This window comes from Lepidochelys olivacea (genome assembly GCF_965140295.1).
Source record: "Lepidochelys olivacea isolate rLepOli2 genome assembly, chromosome: 3".
Classification (NCBI taxonomy): Eukaryota; Metazoa; Chordata; order Testudines; family Cheloniidae; genus Lepidochelys; species Lepidochelys olivacea.
In genome coordinates, this window is record NC_140413.1 from 148,381,817 (window position 1) to 148,398,685 (window position 16,869).

General features: G+C 38.6%; 1 protein-coding gene across 3 annotated transcripts in view; it reads left to right on the top strand.

The window, feature by feature from the left end:
• The window catches only part of RASGRP3 (RAS guanyl releasing protein 3), a 105,125-nt gene that overhangs the window by 48,429 nt on the left and 39,827 nt on the right, over nucleotides 1–16,869 (top strand). For all 3 annotated transcript variants that reach the window (XM_084623964.1, XM_084623966.1, XM_084623965.1), the window contains exons 2-6: nucleotides 3,951–4,142; nucleotides 6,050–6,152; nucleotides 6,978–7,040; nucleotides 8,536–8,667; nucleotides 9,841–9,988. In XM_084623964.1, coding sequence (XP_084480090.1) covers nucleotides 4,073–4,142; nucleotides 6,050–6,152; nucleotides 6,978–7,040; nucleotides 8,536–8,667; nucleotides 9,841–9,988 — 516 coding nt within the window. In that variant the 5' untranslated portion in view covers nucleotides 3,951–4,072. The remainder of the gene's footprint in view (nucleotides 1–3,950; nucleotides 4,143–6,049; nucleotides 6,153–6,977; nucleotides 7,041–8,535; nucleotides 8,668–9,840; nucleotides 9,989–16,869) is intronic.

Sequence of the window (16,869 nt, forward strand, 5' to 3'; positions counted from 1 at the left end):
GCTAGCCTTGCTGAGTAACAATATAATCTTATTGGAGTTGCCTTTGTCTGTACTCCCCTACCCTTACTGTAACTGCTGTTTCATTACCCCGTCTCCTTGTGTCATTTCAGAACTAAATTGGGAAGATGCTTGGGGCAGGGATTTTGTCTCTCATCTGTATTTGAAACCTCCTAGCACACTCTCTGATGCAATTAAAATATTGCCATTTCATCTTGCCAGTGAGGAAAAAGTTGTTTTTAAAAATACTCATTTAATAGAATCATAGAATATCAGGGTTGGAAGGGACTCCTGAAGGTCATCTAGTCCAACCCCCTGCTTGAAGCAGGACCAATTCCCAGTTAAATCATCCCAGCCAGGGCTTTGTCAAGCCTGACCTTAAAAACCTCTAAGGAAGGAGATTCTACCACCTCCCTAGGTAACGCATTCCAGTGTTTCACCACCCTCTTAGTGAAAAAGTTTTTCCTAATATCCAATCTAAACCTCCCCCACTGCAACTTGAGACCATTACTCCTCGTTCTGTCATCTGCTATCATTGAGAACAGTCTAGAGCCGTCCTCTTTGGAACCCCCTTTCAGGTAGCTGAAAGCAGCTATCAAATCCCCCCTCATTCTTCTCTTCTGCAGGCTAAACAATCCCAGCTCCCTCAGCCTCTCCTCATAAGTCATGTGTTCTAGACCCCTAATCATTTTTGTTGCCCTTCGCTGGACTCTCTCCAATTTATCCACATCCTTCTTGTAGTGTGGGGCCCAAAACTGGACACAGTACTCCAGATGAGGCCTCACCAATGTCGAATAGCAAAACTCCTCTCTGATTTTGCTCCCTATGAACTGAAAGACTGCAATCCAGAACATATTATATTTTCACACCGCTAAAAGTTAAGGTTGCACATTACCCACAGTGCCCTCTCAAACTCTTAAGAGGTGTTTGCACTCTTCCAGGTGTCTTTCATTTCTCAAAAGAACGCTAAGGATCAAAATTTGAAGGGTAAACCTTACTAGCTCTCCATGAAGGAGTAATAGGCATCTATGTGTGTCTAGAATCTAGGCCAATTTCCTTTGTAGGAAATTATGTTAAAAAGTTTGTAAAGATGTTGTTCTATGATATTCCTGTGTTAGCGGGCAGGGTCACATGGTAAGCATTAATGCTGTTACCAAAACCATAACTCTACATTTCCAGCCTTTCTGTTGTTTTGAAATACATTCAAATGAGGTTCCATTTAAGATTTTATATTTGTAACTCCAATTCTCGCTCAATGAAGATTTTATTTGTTTGTTCTGGGAATGATACATATAGCTTGGAACAGAGCATGAGCTTTATGAATGTAATATGTTGCTTTCCAAATAAGTACCCTAAAAATTCACACCACTTACTATGTCTGATGACCTGATTGCATTCCTCCTGAATCTCTACCTTCTCTTGTCCTGTCCCTTTAATTTTTTTTAACCTTTTGGAAAGTCTGTCTAGGTAACACTTTGGGTTACATAAAAATAATTATGCTTCCAGTCCCTGCCCAAATACTGGGACTGAGCATCTTCAACTTCCGTTTGAAGCCAATGGTAACTGAAAATACTTAGCACTTGACACCTTACAGGGTCACGCCTGGGAATGTGGAATTTCCATTAGAAGTCTATGAATCTTGAATGTTTGTAATTATTATAGCACTGAGTATTCTTGTTGCTGTTTAGCACTGGGCATTGTTACCACAAAACTATCTTTAATTGTGGGATAGCACTTTGATACCATGGTGATAGGAAATCTTTCAATAATGTAGCAATATTATTTAATCTGAGGTTTCTACATAATAACACAAATGGTGATAATGAATAGGAAGGGTGATCTAATTGTTAGGGCACTGGACTGGAACTCAAGACCGGGGTTCAATTCTTGGCTCAGCCACAGACATGTACCTTGTCCAAGTCGCTTAGTCTACCATGTTTTTCGTCTGTAAAAATGGAAACTATTTATCTCCTAGGTGTTGTAAGGATAAAAATCCATTACTGAATGTGAGGAGCTTAGATACTGTGATGATGAGGGCATATAAGTAGATGCCATAGTAGAAAAACCTCAGTGAAATTAACATGGGGACATTAGCTATTGCTGTTTCACCCTCTCAATAGCATAATTCAATTTTTTTTTAATTAGCTGTGTCATCTGGGGCTATTACAATGTAAAGCAGCACTAACCAACTGAAAAGCAGGACTGAATTGCTTGCTTTCCTACAGTTCTACGAGGCAAATATTACTCACCCCAAGAAATGTGCCGTGATTACTTTTGTGATTTTAAAGAAGTGACTGAAGCAGTATTTTAAAGTGCAGTAACTTACCTTTGTAAAAGATTTGTTTAGGAGTGGGGGAGTTGGCAGGGGTGGGAATAAATGTCAACTGAGGTTTAAAACTGTTGAGTACTTGATCCTGTGGAAAATTAAGCCACTTATTTAGGTACCTAGATAGGGATATAACAGCCTAACTTTAGGCACCCCTTACATTTTTGAAAATCTTCGCCTTATATTTTCCTTTTAAGACCTTTACTGTAACATAACTGCATGGTGAATTCAACAGCCTCATTCCTAGTGAATTCTTAGCAGTACCTTCTGCCATTTCTGTGAAGTGAGAGTTATTTTATAATAATGTGGTGAAGGAGTTTATGTGGGGAAGATCGGGGATAGCCTGTTTGGTGGGGTAGTTTGGTAAAAAGGGTGTTGGAAGGATACTGTCCCTAGGGAGGCAGAGTTAAGGGTGTGGTCTATGTCATATCTGATAGTTGCCATAAAGTATACAACTATGGGTGGAGTACAGAGTATATCCTGTTCAGTGAATTACCTGACAAAACGTCAAAAAGTTAGGTAATATGTAACATCCTTTAAAAAGAAACTTGTCAGAATTCCAGCAATGTTTAGATTCTGAAAAGTGGCTGGATATGCTACATATTGTTTGCTACATGTCTGTATTTAAAAGAAACTTATGTAAATAGAACAAGTTGAGATTTGAAATACAAGTTGACAAGAAATTCTATGGAGAATCTATATACCATTTAATACTCCCTTCTACTCTCTAATAGTAGACTTTTTAAAAGGCTGACTAGATAGATTTCTAGAAATTTGGAATCTGCCATCTATAATAAAATGTGCAATCCTTAAAATAAATGCATTTTAGTAGGTGTTGAAAGTGCTACTTCAGGTCTTGTAAATTGTTAGGAGAGATTTACAAAGAACAGTTAGGAGCCCAACTCTGACTGACTGTCAGAGGGAACTGGACACCTTTTCCCCCTTTGTGCCTTTGAAAATCTCCCTCTTATACATTAGTGTATGCTCTGTAGAATGTGCCTGTGAACTTAATTATTAATCATTTTGTGGGTTTCCGATCAATAAATGCATTACCTTAAAAATCTATTATTAAACAGTAATACTGGATAAAACAATTTTTGTTATAATCTGTTCTGTTTTATGCATAACTGAAGTACTAACAAAATGTGGGTTATCAAGCATAAAGAAAATAAAATGGGCTGTAAAAGAGTGCATCAATTATATGACATGTGCCTTAGTGTAACCTCTGTTTTCCAACATCACTACATATTTCTTTTGGACTAGTGGACAAAAATTGAACAATATATTTTAAAATAAAAGTTGGAATGAACTAAAAATGCATGGTGATCTTTGATGTATACTCTATGTTGTTTCAGAGTAGCAGCCGTGTTAGTCTGTATTCGCAAAAAAAAAAAGGAGGACTTGTGGCACCTTAGAGACTGAAGTGAGCTGTAGCTCATGAAAGCTTATACTCAAATAAATTTGTTAGTCTCTAAGGTGCCACAAGTCCTCCTTTTCTTTTTACTCTATGTTGTGTGAGGGGAAAAAAATCAGTCTACAAAAGGATGCACTAAACTGTAAACATTCTGTCTTCATAATGCAGCATTACAGTCCTATTGTGGTCATTTCCTTTGCTTTCTTTCTCCAGATTTTCCATGAAGCCTAGCTAAATACGCAACCAGCAATACATTGATAAGGCCCATGCAGCTGTGGACACATTCTTCTACGTGGTGAAAATGACTCTAATTTTTTGACAACGATTAAAGGACAATGGGGTCAAATATACTTGGGAAGGCTGCAACATTAGATGAACTTTTAAATACTTGCATTGAAATGTTTGGTATGATTCTTCAATCTTTTGTTTCATTGCTTGCTGTTCTTGAAATTCAACTACTATTATAAGCTCACCCAGGCTATTATCTTTTTCAGCTGATCATTCGTTTGGCAAACAAATTCCTCTTGCTGTGAAATTTTCCATGCTTGGCTCTTAGCCCAGAGGAAAACTTTTGTCTTGAAAAGTTTGAAGAAAATTCTTTCATCTGTCTAAGTGAGGGGGCGGGAGAGTCTCTCTTCTGTCCTGAAGGGTTCAAACTGTGTATTTTTAATAATATACATTACATAATACCAAAAAAGTTAATACATTTAACACAAGACAGATTGATAGAATGATTTAAAAGTGTGGGTCTGTATTAAGATTAGATAACTGTACAGTTGGATTGTTTTATGAATTTGCCTCTGATTTTTTACAAAAGAATAGGAATATATTTCTTGATGCACTGATTTATTTATTTTTTTGTTTTGCTGTATTGTTTACACTGGATCTTTTTCAATCTAGTGCTACTTCTGGAAGCTTTCCCCATGCATTGTGTAGTAATATGATTGCAGGTTCTCATTTTAATCAACCATTACCTATAGAACTTTCTATCATTTATGTGAGCCTGTTGCTAAGCATATAATTTACATACTTGGATGCCCTTATAGATTGTCATATATAGAAATGAATTCTAACCCTTTGAAAAAACAAAACAATGACCCCACATCTCAGGTCAGGAGCAATTATATTAACTCACAAATTGCTAGTTATAGTAAGAAAACAAATAATCATATTAGGACCTTTCATTTTATGGAACATGAATATACACCACCTCTTTCAACTTTAAAAGGTACTAGGCCTTAAGTGCTTTGATGAATTGAGGCCTTAATCAAAATGATTTTATTTAAAAACCATGTGACCACTTGGTTTGAATAAGGTTATAATTTGATTTCATTTTTGAGAGAGAGAGCTTCTCACTGTCAGAGATGAAATCACTAAGCACCAGTTACTGCACCTGAATCTAAACAGACACACCACTGCATCCATGCACATCCAATTGCCAATTCTGGCCCTAAAATGGTGCAAATCCCATATAGGGTATACTTAACCAGAGATAGCAGAGGCCATTTACATTTTACATATTGGAATTATCATTCCTCCTTCCCTTTTCCCCCAAATACATACATACACTTCTCTTTTGAGTACTGAAGTCCATAATATGTGTGTGTGGTTCCCTTTCCTCTTTGTCCTGATTTACTCTGTTTTTCCAGTTATAGAGAATATTTAATGAAGAACTATTCTCCACTCCCCAGGTAGTCCCTCCCAATACATACACATTTGAGTGTGACATTTGGTTGTCATAGTCAGTTTTTATCAATGAATGACAAGATAAAGTGATCATCAGAAAATTCAAAATTTGGTACATCCAACTGAACTTCTAATTATAGTGTTTTACTAATCTAGAATTCTGGGCTTTGGGTGCATTTTAGGTAATGGGTTATTATAATCAGTTGGTATCAATTTTCTCTTGTGCAAAGCTTTCTTAAAAAAAATTCCACTTGGAGTTTGAAGAAGTTACTCATGTTGAAACAGCAACATTGCTATTTTGCCACTTTTTAAGTAATATTTAATAAAGGTTTTGGGGAAGGAAGGGAATATATATTTTCTTTCATTTTACACTGTTATTTAATAATTGATGTGCTACAACCATTGTAATTTCCTGACTCTCACTGCTAGAGGAGCATTTTACTTGTTATGTTTCTGTTCTGAAGATATTTTAATTAATAATGCACTGGATATATTTTCATTTTGAATATTAATACATCTGACTTCCCTTAAGAGAGGTAATAGATCATGGATATCTGGAAATTGGCTGATCTCTGCCCTTGAATAATGCATGTCATTTAACTTAAAATGGTGTCTCTATTTTACAGATAATAAAGGACATTTGGGCACCAGTCATTTGCCAAGAATGGTTCTTTTAATGCACCGGTGGTATCTGCCTTCCACAGAACTGGTTGGCAAACTTCTCTCCATATATCCTTTCAAAGATCCATATAGCCTAGCATTAGCACTTTGGAAGACAAACTGTGATAACATGTAAAGTCTGTGCATTAAACAGTAGTATTGGAGTGCCATCAGCATATAAGGCTCTTCAGCAGTTTATGGGTCTGGTCCAATGCCCATTGAAATCCTTTCAACTGATTACAATAGACTTTGGATCCGGTCTTTTATGAGCCTGCTGAAGTGTACTTTGAATTAGCTTTTGAGATGTACAAAAATATTTAAGGACACAGACATACAAATAGAAGTTGGGCACTTTCCTCCCGTTGACTTTCTATGGGAGTTGCTTGCCTGGCACTTGTGCCTTTGAAAATCTCCTCTGTAATCATTCAGTATCTACTGATATCCTTGATTAGCCTGTACTGGTGGGAAATTATTTGTCCAGCAGAATATTCAGAAATAGTGTGTATTAGATGCATGTTTTTGCTAAGACAAATGGCAAATTGCCAAATTGGAAATACTGTCTATATTTTTCAGTGTGTTATCTCATAGAATCATAGAATATCAGAGTTGGAAGGGACCTCAGGAGGTCATCTAGTCCAACCCCCTGCTCAAAGCAGGAGCAATTCCCAATTTTTGGCCCAGATCCCTAAATGGTCCCCTCAAGGATTGAACTCACAACCCTGGGTTTAGCAGGCCAAAGCTCGTATAGCACATTTTAATTTGGAGGAATAACATACAAAAATACTCTATCCTGTACAAAAGTGAAAACTCTCTAAACAAAACAAGACAGCTGCAGAGTAAAAAAAAAAAGTTACTGAAACCATGATCATGAAGCTTATTCTTTAACTAATCTACCTATAGAGATGCCAGTGGCGAAAAATGCAGTGAATTCCGCTTAAAAATCTGCTGTTTCATGAGGTAAAAATGCTGATTTTTTTTCACTGGGATTTGGTTTTTATAGCTCTGAATAGTCAATTTTTACAAATAATAAAAAATCCTAAACCAAGTCAGTCTACCCCTACTAATGCTTTCTGTTGGACTAGTTTACAAACATGGGGTTGGGGGAAAATCCTATTCAGAGCACAGTTATTCAACTAGGGTTATTCAGGTTTTTGAACACTTACACTGTATCAAGCTAAAGAGCTTACTGAAAACTCATGCTACAGTTTGACTGGTATTTGTTCTTTGAGGTTTAACACTCAGGCTAGATTGGCACAGCACGCAAAGCTGGGGGGAGTACGTCATAGTGTAATCTAGAGTGGTATAGAAAGATTGTCCCTGGATTGTTCACTTCAGTTCATGTGAACCCTAGATAATTCAAACCAAGGGTATGTCTTTGCAAAGCAAACAAACAAAAATGTGGGTTAACACAAATTAAAATAGCAATGAAGACAAGGCAACTTGACTTTTAACTTGGGTTAGCTGCTCAAGTTCAACACCCAGCTTCCTTATAGGCTTTAACTTGAGCTATTAACCTGAGTTAAAAGTCAAGTTGCCTTGTCTTCACTGCTATTTTAATGTGAATTAGCTAACCCATGTTAACATACTTATTTGCAATGAAATATACCCTAAGAGAAGATGTTTTAGCAACTTCAGTGATGCCCCAAGTATCTGGTATATAGGATCAGGAGAATGTATGGCAGGTGCTGCCTTGTCAAATTGGTAAAATTTTCTGACATCTTTACCTGAATATTGATCTAGTAAGGCCACCTCTGAACGGAACTGTTTGGTTTGGGTTCTTCTTTTTTCTTTTTTCAGTACAAGGTAAGGTGTGAATTTAAACAGATAGAGCTATGCTGGTTAACACCACCCTCCTGTAGCCCATCCCAATGTGGATGCTTGTGCTCCAGTATGAGGAGCTTTTTTCGGTGTAGCTTATCTTGCTTGGGAAGGCGTTAAGCTAAAGCCAAAAAAAACCCCACTTATACTGGAACAAAAGTGTCCTCATGGAATATTATACTGGCTTAACTGTATCTGTCTAAATTCACACTTTGGGAAAGCTTTTTCAGTATCAACCATATAGGCAAGGCCTTACACCTAAATGGAGAGTATATTTTGAAAGGTGCAAATGTCACTTAGGTGCCTAACTCCCATTAAAATGCACCTCAGAAGAATCCCACTGTGTTCCACTGAAGGGAATGTGCTAACTCGGGGAAAGTATGCAACAAGAGGCGTTTGCATATGTATCATTGTCCTCTGTTGGATGAAGCATGTCAGGATTTGTCAAGCATACTCGTTCAGTTACTGGAAGAACTAGTGGTGGGACTGCTGTTTACCACATTTGTGACTTTGGATCGCCAATGATTTCTTCTGAGTGCCATGTGAATGGTGGCTGAGTAATCATGGCATGCATCTATGCAGCCACAGAATGTTATGTCTGGATCTTTGCATAACCTTTCTCCCATAATTTCAGGTACTGGATTTTGGAATTTCCAGCAGAATTTAACTTGGATCTTGGTTTGATTCGTCTGACTGAGGAGTTCCGGGAAGTAGCCAGCCAGCTCGGTTATGAGGAACACGTCCACCTTATTGACATCTCCAGCATGTAAGAATATAATTTGTCAGGTTCCACAGGCACCTTTCTTTCCATATTTTGTAACACCAGAGCCCTTACTCTGTACAGAATGCACTATGTGATATTGAGGATCCCATTTTGGTTTAAAGGGACGGTATAGTGAGCACTGGGAAGTAATTCTCAAAAAGATGATGATCTCTCCAAAACCGAAATAAAGTTCTAAAACACCAAATACCATTTGGGATAATATAGACTGGCAAGTGTCACATATTTTGAATTGTAGTGAAGAAGAATTGCTGTATTTTTATATAAATATGAATATAAACTGTTCCTGGTTCTATATGTTGCAAAGCTCATGCCAGATATGTAAAGAATACTATGTTTCTTTTGCAAGAAATTTTCACATTTGAGATTTCATTCTAATTTGGAACAAAACGAAGTTAAAATCTTGGCATTTCCCACAAAATAGAAATTCCAGTTCCTCACTAGTTCTAGGATTTAGCTACCTAACTCCCATGGACATCCAAAAGTTAGGAGGCTTAGTCCTAGTGCTTTGTTTTTGAAAAGGGGTTCCTAAATATCTACATCATACTAGAATAAAATAATAGCATTTCAATGGTGCATCTCTACAGCAGCCAAATATAAAGGATGGGCCTGTGGAGGAACAACAAAACACACACATGCAGACAAAAGTTCAGTAAAGCGAGTATATGTGAAGCTCAGTTGTATGTCAGCAGAGCAAAGTACTCTCCTAGCTGTCATATGTAGTTCACAGATGCCCTTTCTTCTTTTTTTCCATTTTTCAGGGCTTGTAGTCTTCCAGATATAAACAAAACAAAAACACACCACACATTTGACATTATCCAATTTTTGGTCTGAATTTGATCTTAGATGAAATGTAGCCATTAGGTCCTATTGAATTAGGTGATACAGTGTAACACAGAATAAAGAATTGTTCTTGAGTGCCAGATATATAGCTCTACTGCTATACATCAGTTCAGATAGTACCTATTAAGTTCATATAATCTATTGCAAACTGGAAGAGATCTTTCTATTCTGAATGTTCACAATATGCTGGATGTCATAGTTCAGGGAACTCTTGATCAGTTTCTTGGTTAACTTTATTCTGTATGCCCAGATTACAGTTCACATGAGTTTTTTGCATGGACAGGATCTGCTGATTGTACCTCTTTTCTGTTGCAGTCCCTCCTATGACTGGATGAGAAGAGTCACACAGAGGAAAAAAACTTCCAAGAAGGGAAAAGCCTGCCTGTTGTTTGACCACCTGGAACCCGTTGAATTAGCTGAACACCTCACTTTTCTGGAGCATAAATCTTTTAGAAGGATTGCTGTAAGAAGCCTACAACTTCTTGTTTCACTCAGTTATAATCTGACCAGAGCTATATGCTTAAACTGAGAGAGTTTGCCAGCTTTAACATTTATAACACTTTTATGTTGTACCCCATTTAATTGTAGCAAATATTTATAACACCTGGGAGGAGGAATCAAGTGGGGTCCCGCAGGGTTCTGTCCTGTGTCCAGTACTGTTCAATATTTTCATTAACAACATGGATGATGGAGTGAAAAATATGTTTATAACGTTTGCGGGTGACGCTAAAATGGGAGGGATTGCAAACACTTTGGACAGGATTAGAATTCAAAATAACCTTGATTGGACAACTGGTCTGAAATCAATATGATGAAATTCAATAAAAACAAGTGCCAAGTACTGCAATTATGAAATACACAATGGGAAATAACGGGCTAGGCAGCAGTACTGCAGAAAAGGATCTGGGGGTTAAAGTGGATCACAAATGGAAACTGAACCAGCCATATCATGTTGTTGCGAAAAGGAAAATGTCCATTCTGGGATGTATTAACAGGAGTGTCATATGTAAAACACAGGAGGTAATCATTCCACTCTATTTGGCAATGGTGTAAGGCCTCAGCTGGAGTACTGAATCTGGTTTGGGACACCACACTTTCAGAAAGATGTGAACAAATTGGAGAGAGCCCAGTGGAGGGCAACAAAAGTAAGAAGTTTAGAAAACATGCCCTTAAGGAAAGGTTGAAAGTACTGGCCATTGTGATCATCTAGCCTGACCTCCTATATAACACAGGCCGTAGAAGTTCCCCAAAATCATTCCTAGAGCATAGCTTTTAGAGAAACATCCAATCTGGATTTAAAAATTGTGTGTGATGGAGAATCTACCACAACCCTTGGGGAGAGTAATTAACCATTGGAACTATTTACCCTTAAAAATTTATGCTTATTTCCAGTCTGAATTTTTCTGGCTTCAACTTCCAGCCATTGGATCATGTTGTTATCCTTTCTCTGCTAGATTGATGACCCCATTATTACATATTTGTTCTCGATATAGATACTTATAGACTGTTATTAAGTCACCCCTTGACCTTCTTTGTTAGACTTGAAATTCTCAATATATTTAGTTTATCTCTGCAAGGCATGTTTTCTAATCCTTTAATCATTCTCATGGTGTTTCTCTGAACCCTCTCCATTTTATCAATATACTTCTTGAATTGTGGGTACCAGAACTGGATACAGTATTCCAGCAGTGGTAGTATCAGTGCCAAATACACAGGTAAAAATAACCTCTCTACTTCTACTTAAGATTCCACTCTTTATGCATCCCAGGATCGCATTAGCTCTTTTGGCCAGAGTCACACTGGGAGCTCATGTTCATCTGATTTATCTACCATAGGGTTGCCAAATTCGGTTGGACGAATTCCGGGAGATTTCATCACATGACATAATCTTTAATTAAAGATTGATCTTTAATTCCTGGAGACTCCAGGATAATCCTGGAGGGTTGGCAACCCTAATCCACCATGACCCCCAAATCATTTTCAGAGTCACTGCTTCCCAGGATAGAGTCCTGCATCCGTAAGTATGGCCTACATTCTTTGTTCCTAGACATATACGTTTACATTTAGTCATATTAAAAAGCATATTGTTTGCTTGCACCCAGTTTGCCAAGTGATCCAGATTGCTCTGAATCAGTGACCTTAATTATTTACCACTCCCCCACTGTTCAGAGAAGAGACAGCTGCAGGGGGACATAAATTCTTCAAATATGTAAAATGTTATGCAGAGGATGACGATTACTTCTTGTTCTACCCTCAGTAGACATGGAGAACAAGCAATCAGCCTAGTTTGCAGCAAGGGAGGTTGTGGAAGTGCCATCCAAGAAGGTTTTTAAGAACAGGTTAGACTAACACCACTCAGGGATGGTCTAGGAGTACTTAATTCCGCCTTACTGTGGGAGCGGGGACTATATGACCTCTTGAGGTTCTTTCTTGGTCCTACACTTGCGTGATTCTAGTATCACATCTCATCATTCATAATCATTCAAAGGTTGGATCAATACTTCATTATATTTTCATGAGTTATAACTTTTACCATAAAAAAATTAATCCTCTGCAGTAATTCTGAGTGAGGGCTACAACCATGAGCAAGGATTTGTTTTGACCAAACTTAAAATAACAAATCAGTGCCTTTTGTTTCTTGGGGAAATATTTAACTAGTGATCAGCAACCCTCAAAGGCTTTGTTTCAGATGGAGCCTAGAGCTCATCTGACCCCCGCACTCCCAACCTCCTCACCTTCTGAAACACTATTCTTTCATTCTCCTGGCTTCATTTCCCTCTCCCTGATTCCCTGGAGATCCTCCTATCTTCTCAACTCCCTTTTCTTTGCATTGTCAATAGGCTTCTGCCTTAGCTATTGCATTATGGGAAGAATTCCATTCTGATGCTCATCCTTACACATAGTTACTAGCTGATTTCAATTTTGCCGGTTCCAGTGTTTCCCCCAGAATTTGTAGTTCTCCCTACTCTCCCACCTCTGAATTCAGAGAAACCTCAGAATTTATGTGCTGAAGGGAGTGGCTTCTCTCCACCACCCACCCAAGTTCTCAATTGCTGAGAAGAGGAGAAAAAGAGTCAACACTCCCTATTTTGGGGACAACTGTTCATTATCTTGATATAAACAAGATAAAAGGTATCCAGCTATTATGGTGATTAGTGATTCATAAATGTGCTCATCCACTGGGTGACTTGATTTTTGCTCCATGATGCATAAGAGAGGTGAAGAAAGGGGCCATTGTTAAGACTTCTTAGTTCTTAAAACATATTGCAAATTTTCTTCTCTTTTAGTTCTTGATTTATGGACTGCAATGTTTATGGATAACTTTCCAGCATTGTACTCTTAAAGGGAAACTGTTGGGGTTGGTAGGCCCTAAATTTGATCCCTACATTTGCTCTAATTCCTCCACCACACAAAACAAAATCTTGGATCCCAAATGCTTAAACTAGTAGTGTAAGCATAAGTGTGCTGCGTTGGCAGAGCAGCTGTTGTATTGGTCTCTATCAGCTCACTCTGCAGATCTTGCTAATATGTAGTATTTTACTAAATTGCAAAAACTGATTAAACCCTACAACAAGATGATATTGTTCCCAAGGAGCTAGGCAAGATGGCACTAAGGAGGGCTTGTGCTGAAAGACAGTAATGGCTGCTACAAAGCCAGATGTAAAAGATCTCCTTGGAGCTGATGGTTGGAGGAGAATAACCTCAGTAGAAGTGGGAACTGAGGAAAATTCAAACCTACTCACCTTTCTTGATCAGAGTCATACATCTGGAACAAAAGGAGGAGATTCTTCAGACAAAATTGGATGACAATTAAAACAGAGACCAGAGGAACAATATTAGAATTAAATGTGTTCAAGAACCTCAGAAAGGGTAACCCAGTTTTGTATGTACCAACACTAATTAAAAATCTGTTAAACCTGGATTCAACTAGTGAAGTGTCCATAGACAAAGCTGTCATGACTGTAGCTCTTTTAGTAGTAAACAGAAACTATCCCAGAGTATGGTTTCCAGATTCCATTATTTTCAGCAGAAAGATGGTGTTATGAGGAAGATCAGGGAAATGAAAGAAATCTTTGTTCCTTGATTCTTCAAGAGTGGGAAACAAAATGAGGAAAAGAAACAGGTATAATTGGGGTTTCTCTTTTAAATCATTACATTAATTCAAAGTAAACTTTACACTATTCTGCATGTGAAAAAATGGGGAGGAATTTGAGCTGAAGAACCTCAGAAAGGGTAACCCAGTTTTGTATGTACCAACACTAATTAAAAATCTGTGAAGAATAAATGATAATGAACTGTATAATGCAGGGCCCAGTGAAAACATGGAGGAAGAGGAAAGGCTTTCTGGTAGATGGCAATGCCAAAGAACAGGGGGATGGCTTTTTCAATTTTATATATATATATGAAAGTTTTGTGGCATTCCCAGAACAGGGACTCTTCAGACCTGCAGGAATGGTGGCTATGTTGGTGGTTGATATTTGAAATCAGACAGTTACACTAATAGCTAATGCCTCTGTTTGAATTTACTAGCTCGGATACTTCTCCATAACTAGTTAGGCTTTTTAGGATTCAGGACTGAAGTCAATTAAACTTACATTTTCTTTCTGGCATGATACAGAAGTTAAAGAGGGTGTTAACTGCGAGGTGTTAATTTTTAAATAAAGGTTAGATTGGTTACTAGTAAGTAATAAGGGTGGCAGCACACTGACAATTAAAAGGGACTACGGGGTGGGTGGAAGGGCAGCCTTGTGAAGATGGAGGTTGATAGATAAACTTAGTCCACTGGGCTCCGCACAAGGCCTCCTATCTGACTCTCAGAGGAGCAGTCAGAGAGTTGTCACAGAGAAGCAGATAGCTGGTATGTGGGGGCAACATATATAACTCCACTGAATTTGTTGTAATTCTCAATCTGTCCAGGAAAGTCAAACTACTTCTTTATTTTGGAGGGTTCACAGTGGAATAAAGGCATAAAAATACAGATAAGGGGAGGAAAAGGAGACTGGAGATTGTTTAAACAAAGAGAAGATCTGAAAGCTTCTGAGCAGCATCTGTGAGATATTGGGTACCTTCAGCACTGAAGTGTCTGATAATACACGGGTGTACTAGGAGGCCATCTGATGGCCTAAGCAATTCCTTATCATTAGTCTGATAAAAAGGCATTCTGGCCTGGTATCCTGAGGAGTATTGTACTTAAATTACAGTAAGGCCATAATCTGCCAGAGACCCATTTTTATGGGACAATTGTGGGCGGGGGAGGGAACTTCCAAAAATTCAGGTAAGTAAAACACTTACTAACGGTAGCTCTTCTGTAAAGTAGTATCTATGAACATTAAAGGATTGACTATCATCAAAGAGAGCAAGCCCTGGAAGAACTCAGACTAAGGCTATGTGTACACTTGGATTCCCAGCTCAAGGAGACATACTCGCACTAGCTCAGCTCAACCTTGGGCACTAAAAACAGAAGGTAACTGCAGGAATGCTTGCGGCACTGCAGGGGGGAAGGGAGGCGGTTAGCTGTTCTGAGTACATGCTTGTCAGAGACCCTAGGCACAAACTCAGGGCGACTAGTCCATCCCACCACTTGTGGCACACGAGTCCTCCTTTTCTTTTTGCGAATACAGACTAACACGGCTGCTTCTCTGAAACCTGTGTGTTAGTGCAATCAGAGCTAACACGAGTGTGTCTCCTTGAGCTATGAAACACAGCCCAGGCCCCAAGTGTAGACATACCCTATCCTGTACAGAAAGTTCTTATTGGAATAAATGTGATAAAAATAAAAAATTGGGAAAGATATAGGTGCTGTGTCTAATTTCAGTGAAATTCTTTCTCCCTCGACGTCAATGTCAAAACTCCGATTGATAGCCATGGAACTGGGATTTCACTCTTTATGTCAACAATGCCATCTGTCAGCATGCTGGAGAGGAATTCACTCTAGGGAAAGGAAATTGTTGTATTCATGCCCTCATAAGTGTAGCACGATAAGAGAACATTTCTTTAATATATATTTGATGGCAGAATGTTATCTCCTCAGCAAAAAATTAAAAGAAAAATATGAAGAACGGAAGGGGATTAATTGTGGGGAAAGACAAAGACTCATAGACTTTAAGGTCAGAAGGAACCATCATAATAATCTAGTCTGATCTCCTCAATAGTGCAGGCCACAGAACCTCACCCACCTAGTCCTGTAATAGACCCCTAATCTCTGTCTGAGTTACTGAAGTCCTCAAATTATGGTTTAAAGACTTCAAGTTACATAGAATCCCCCATTTACAGTAGTTTAAACCTGCAAGTGACCCATAACCTATGCTGCAGAGCAAGGTGAAAAACCCCCAGGGTCTCTGCCAATCTGACCTGGGGGAAATTGTTTCCCAACCCCCAAAATGATCATCAATTAGACCCTCAGCACATGGGTAAGACCCCCAGCCAAACACCTGGAAAAGAATTCTCTGTAGTAACGTAGAGCCCTCCCCATCTAGTGTCCCATCACCAGCAATTGGAGATATTTGCTGTTAGCAGTCACAGATCAGCTACATGCCATTGTAGGCAGTCTCGTCATACCATCCTGTCCAAAAACTTATCACGCTCAGTCTTGAAGCCAGTTAGGTTTCTTTCGCCCCCACCGCTACCCTTGGAAGGCTGTTCCATAACTTCATTCCTCTGATGGTTCGAACTCTTCACCTAATTTCAAGCCTAAACTTATTGATGGCCCATTTATATCCATTTGTTCTTGTGTCCACACTGGTGCTTAACTTAAATAACTGCTCTCCCTCCCTGGTATTTATCCATGTATTTATAGAGAACAATCATATCTCCCCTCAACCTTGGTTTGGTTAGGCTAAACAAGCCAAGTTATTTAAGGTAGGGTTTCCATTTCTTGGATCATCCTAACAACCTTTCTCTGCCCCTGTTGCAGTTTGAATTCATCTTTCTTAAACATGGGAGACCAGAATTGCACACAGTATTCCAGATGAGGTATCACCAGTGCTCTGTATAATGGTACTAACACTTCCCTGTCTCTACTGGAAATACCTCGCCTGATGCATCCTTGGACTGCATTAGGCTTTTTCATGACCACATCCCATTTGAAGCTCATAGTGATCCTGTGGTCAACCAATACACCAAGGTCTGTCTCCTCCTCTGTCACTTCCAACTGATACATCCCCAGCTTATAGCAAAAATTCTTGTTAGTTTCTAAATGCATGAACTTGCACTTTGCACTGTTAAATTTCATCTTTTATTCCAGTTTACAAGGTCATCCAAATCTTCTTGTATAATACTTGTTCTCCTCCGTATTGGCAATACCGCCCAGATTTGTGTCATCTCCAGATTTTATTAGCACACTCC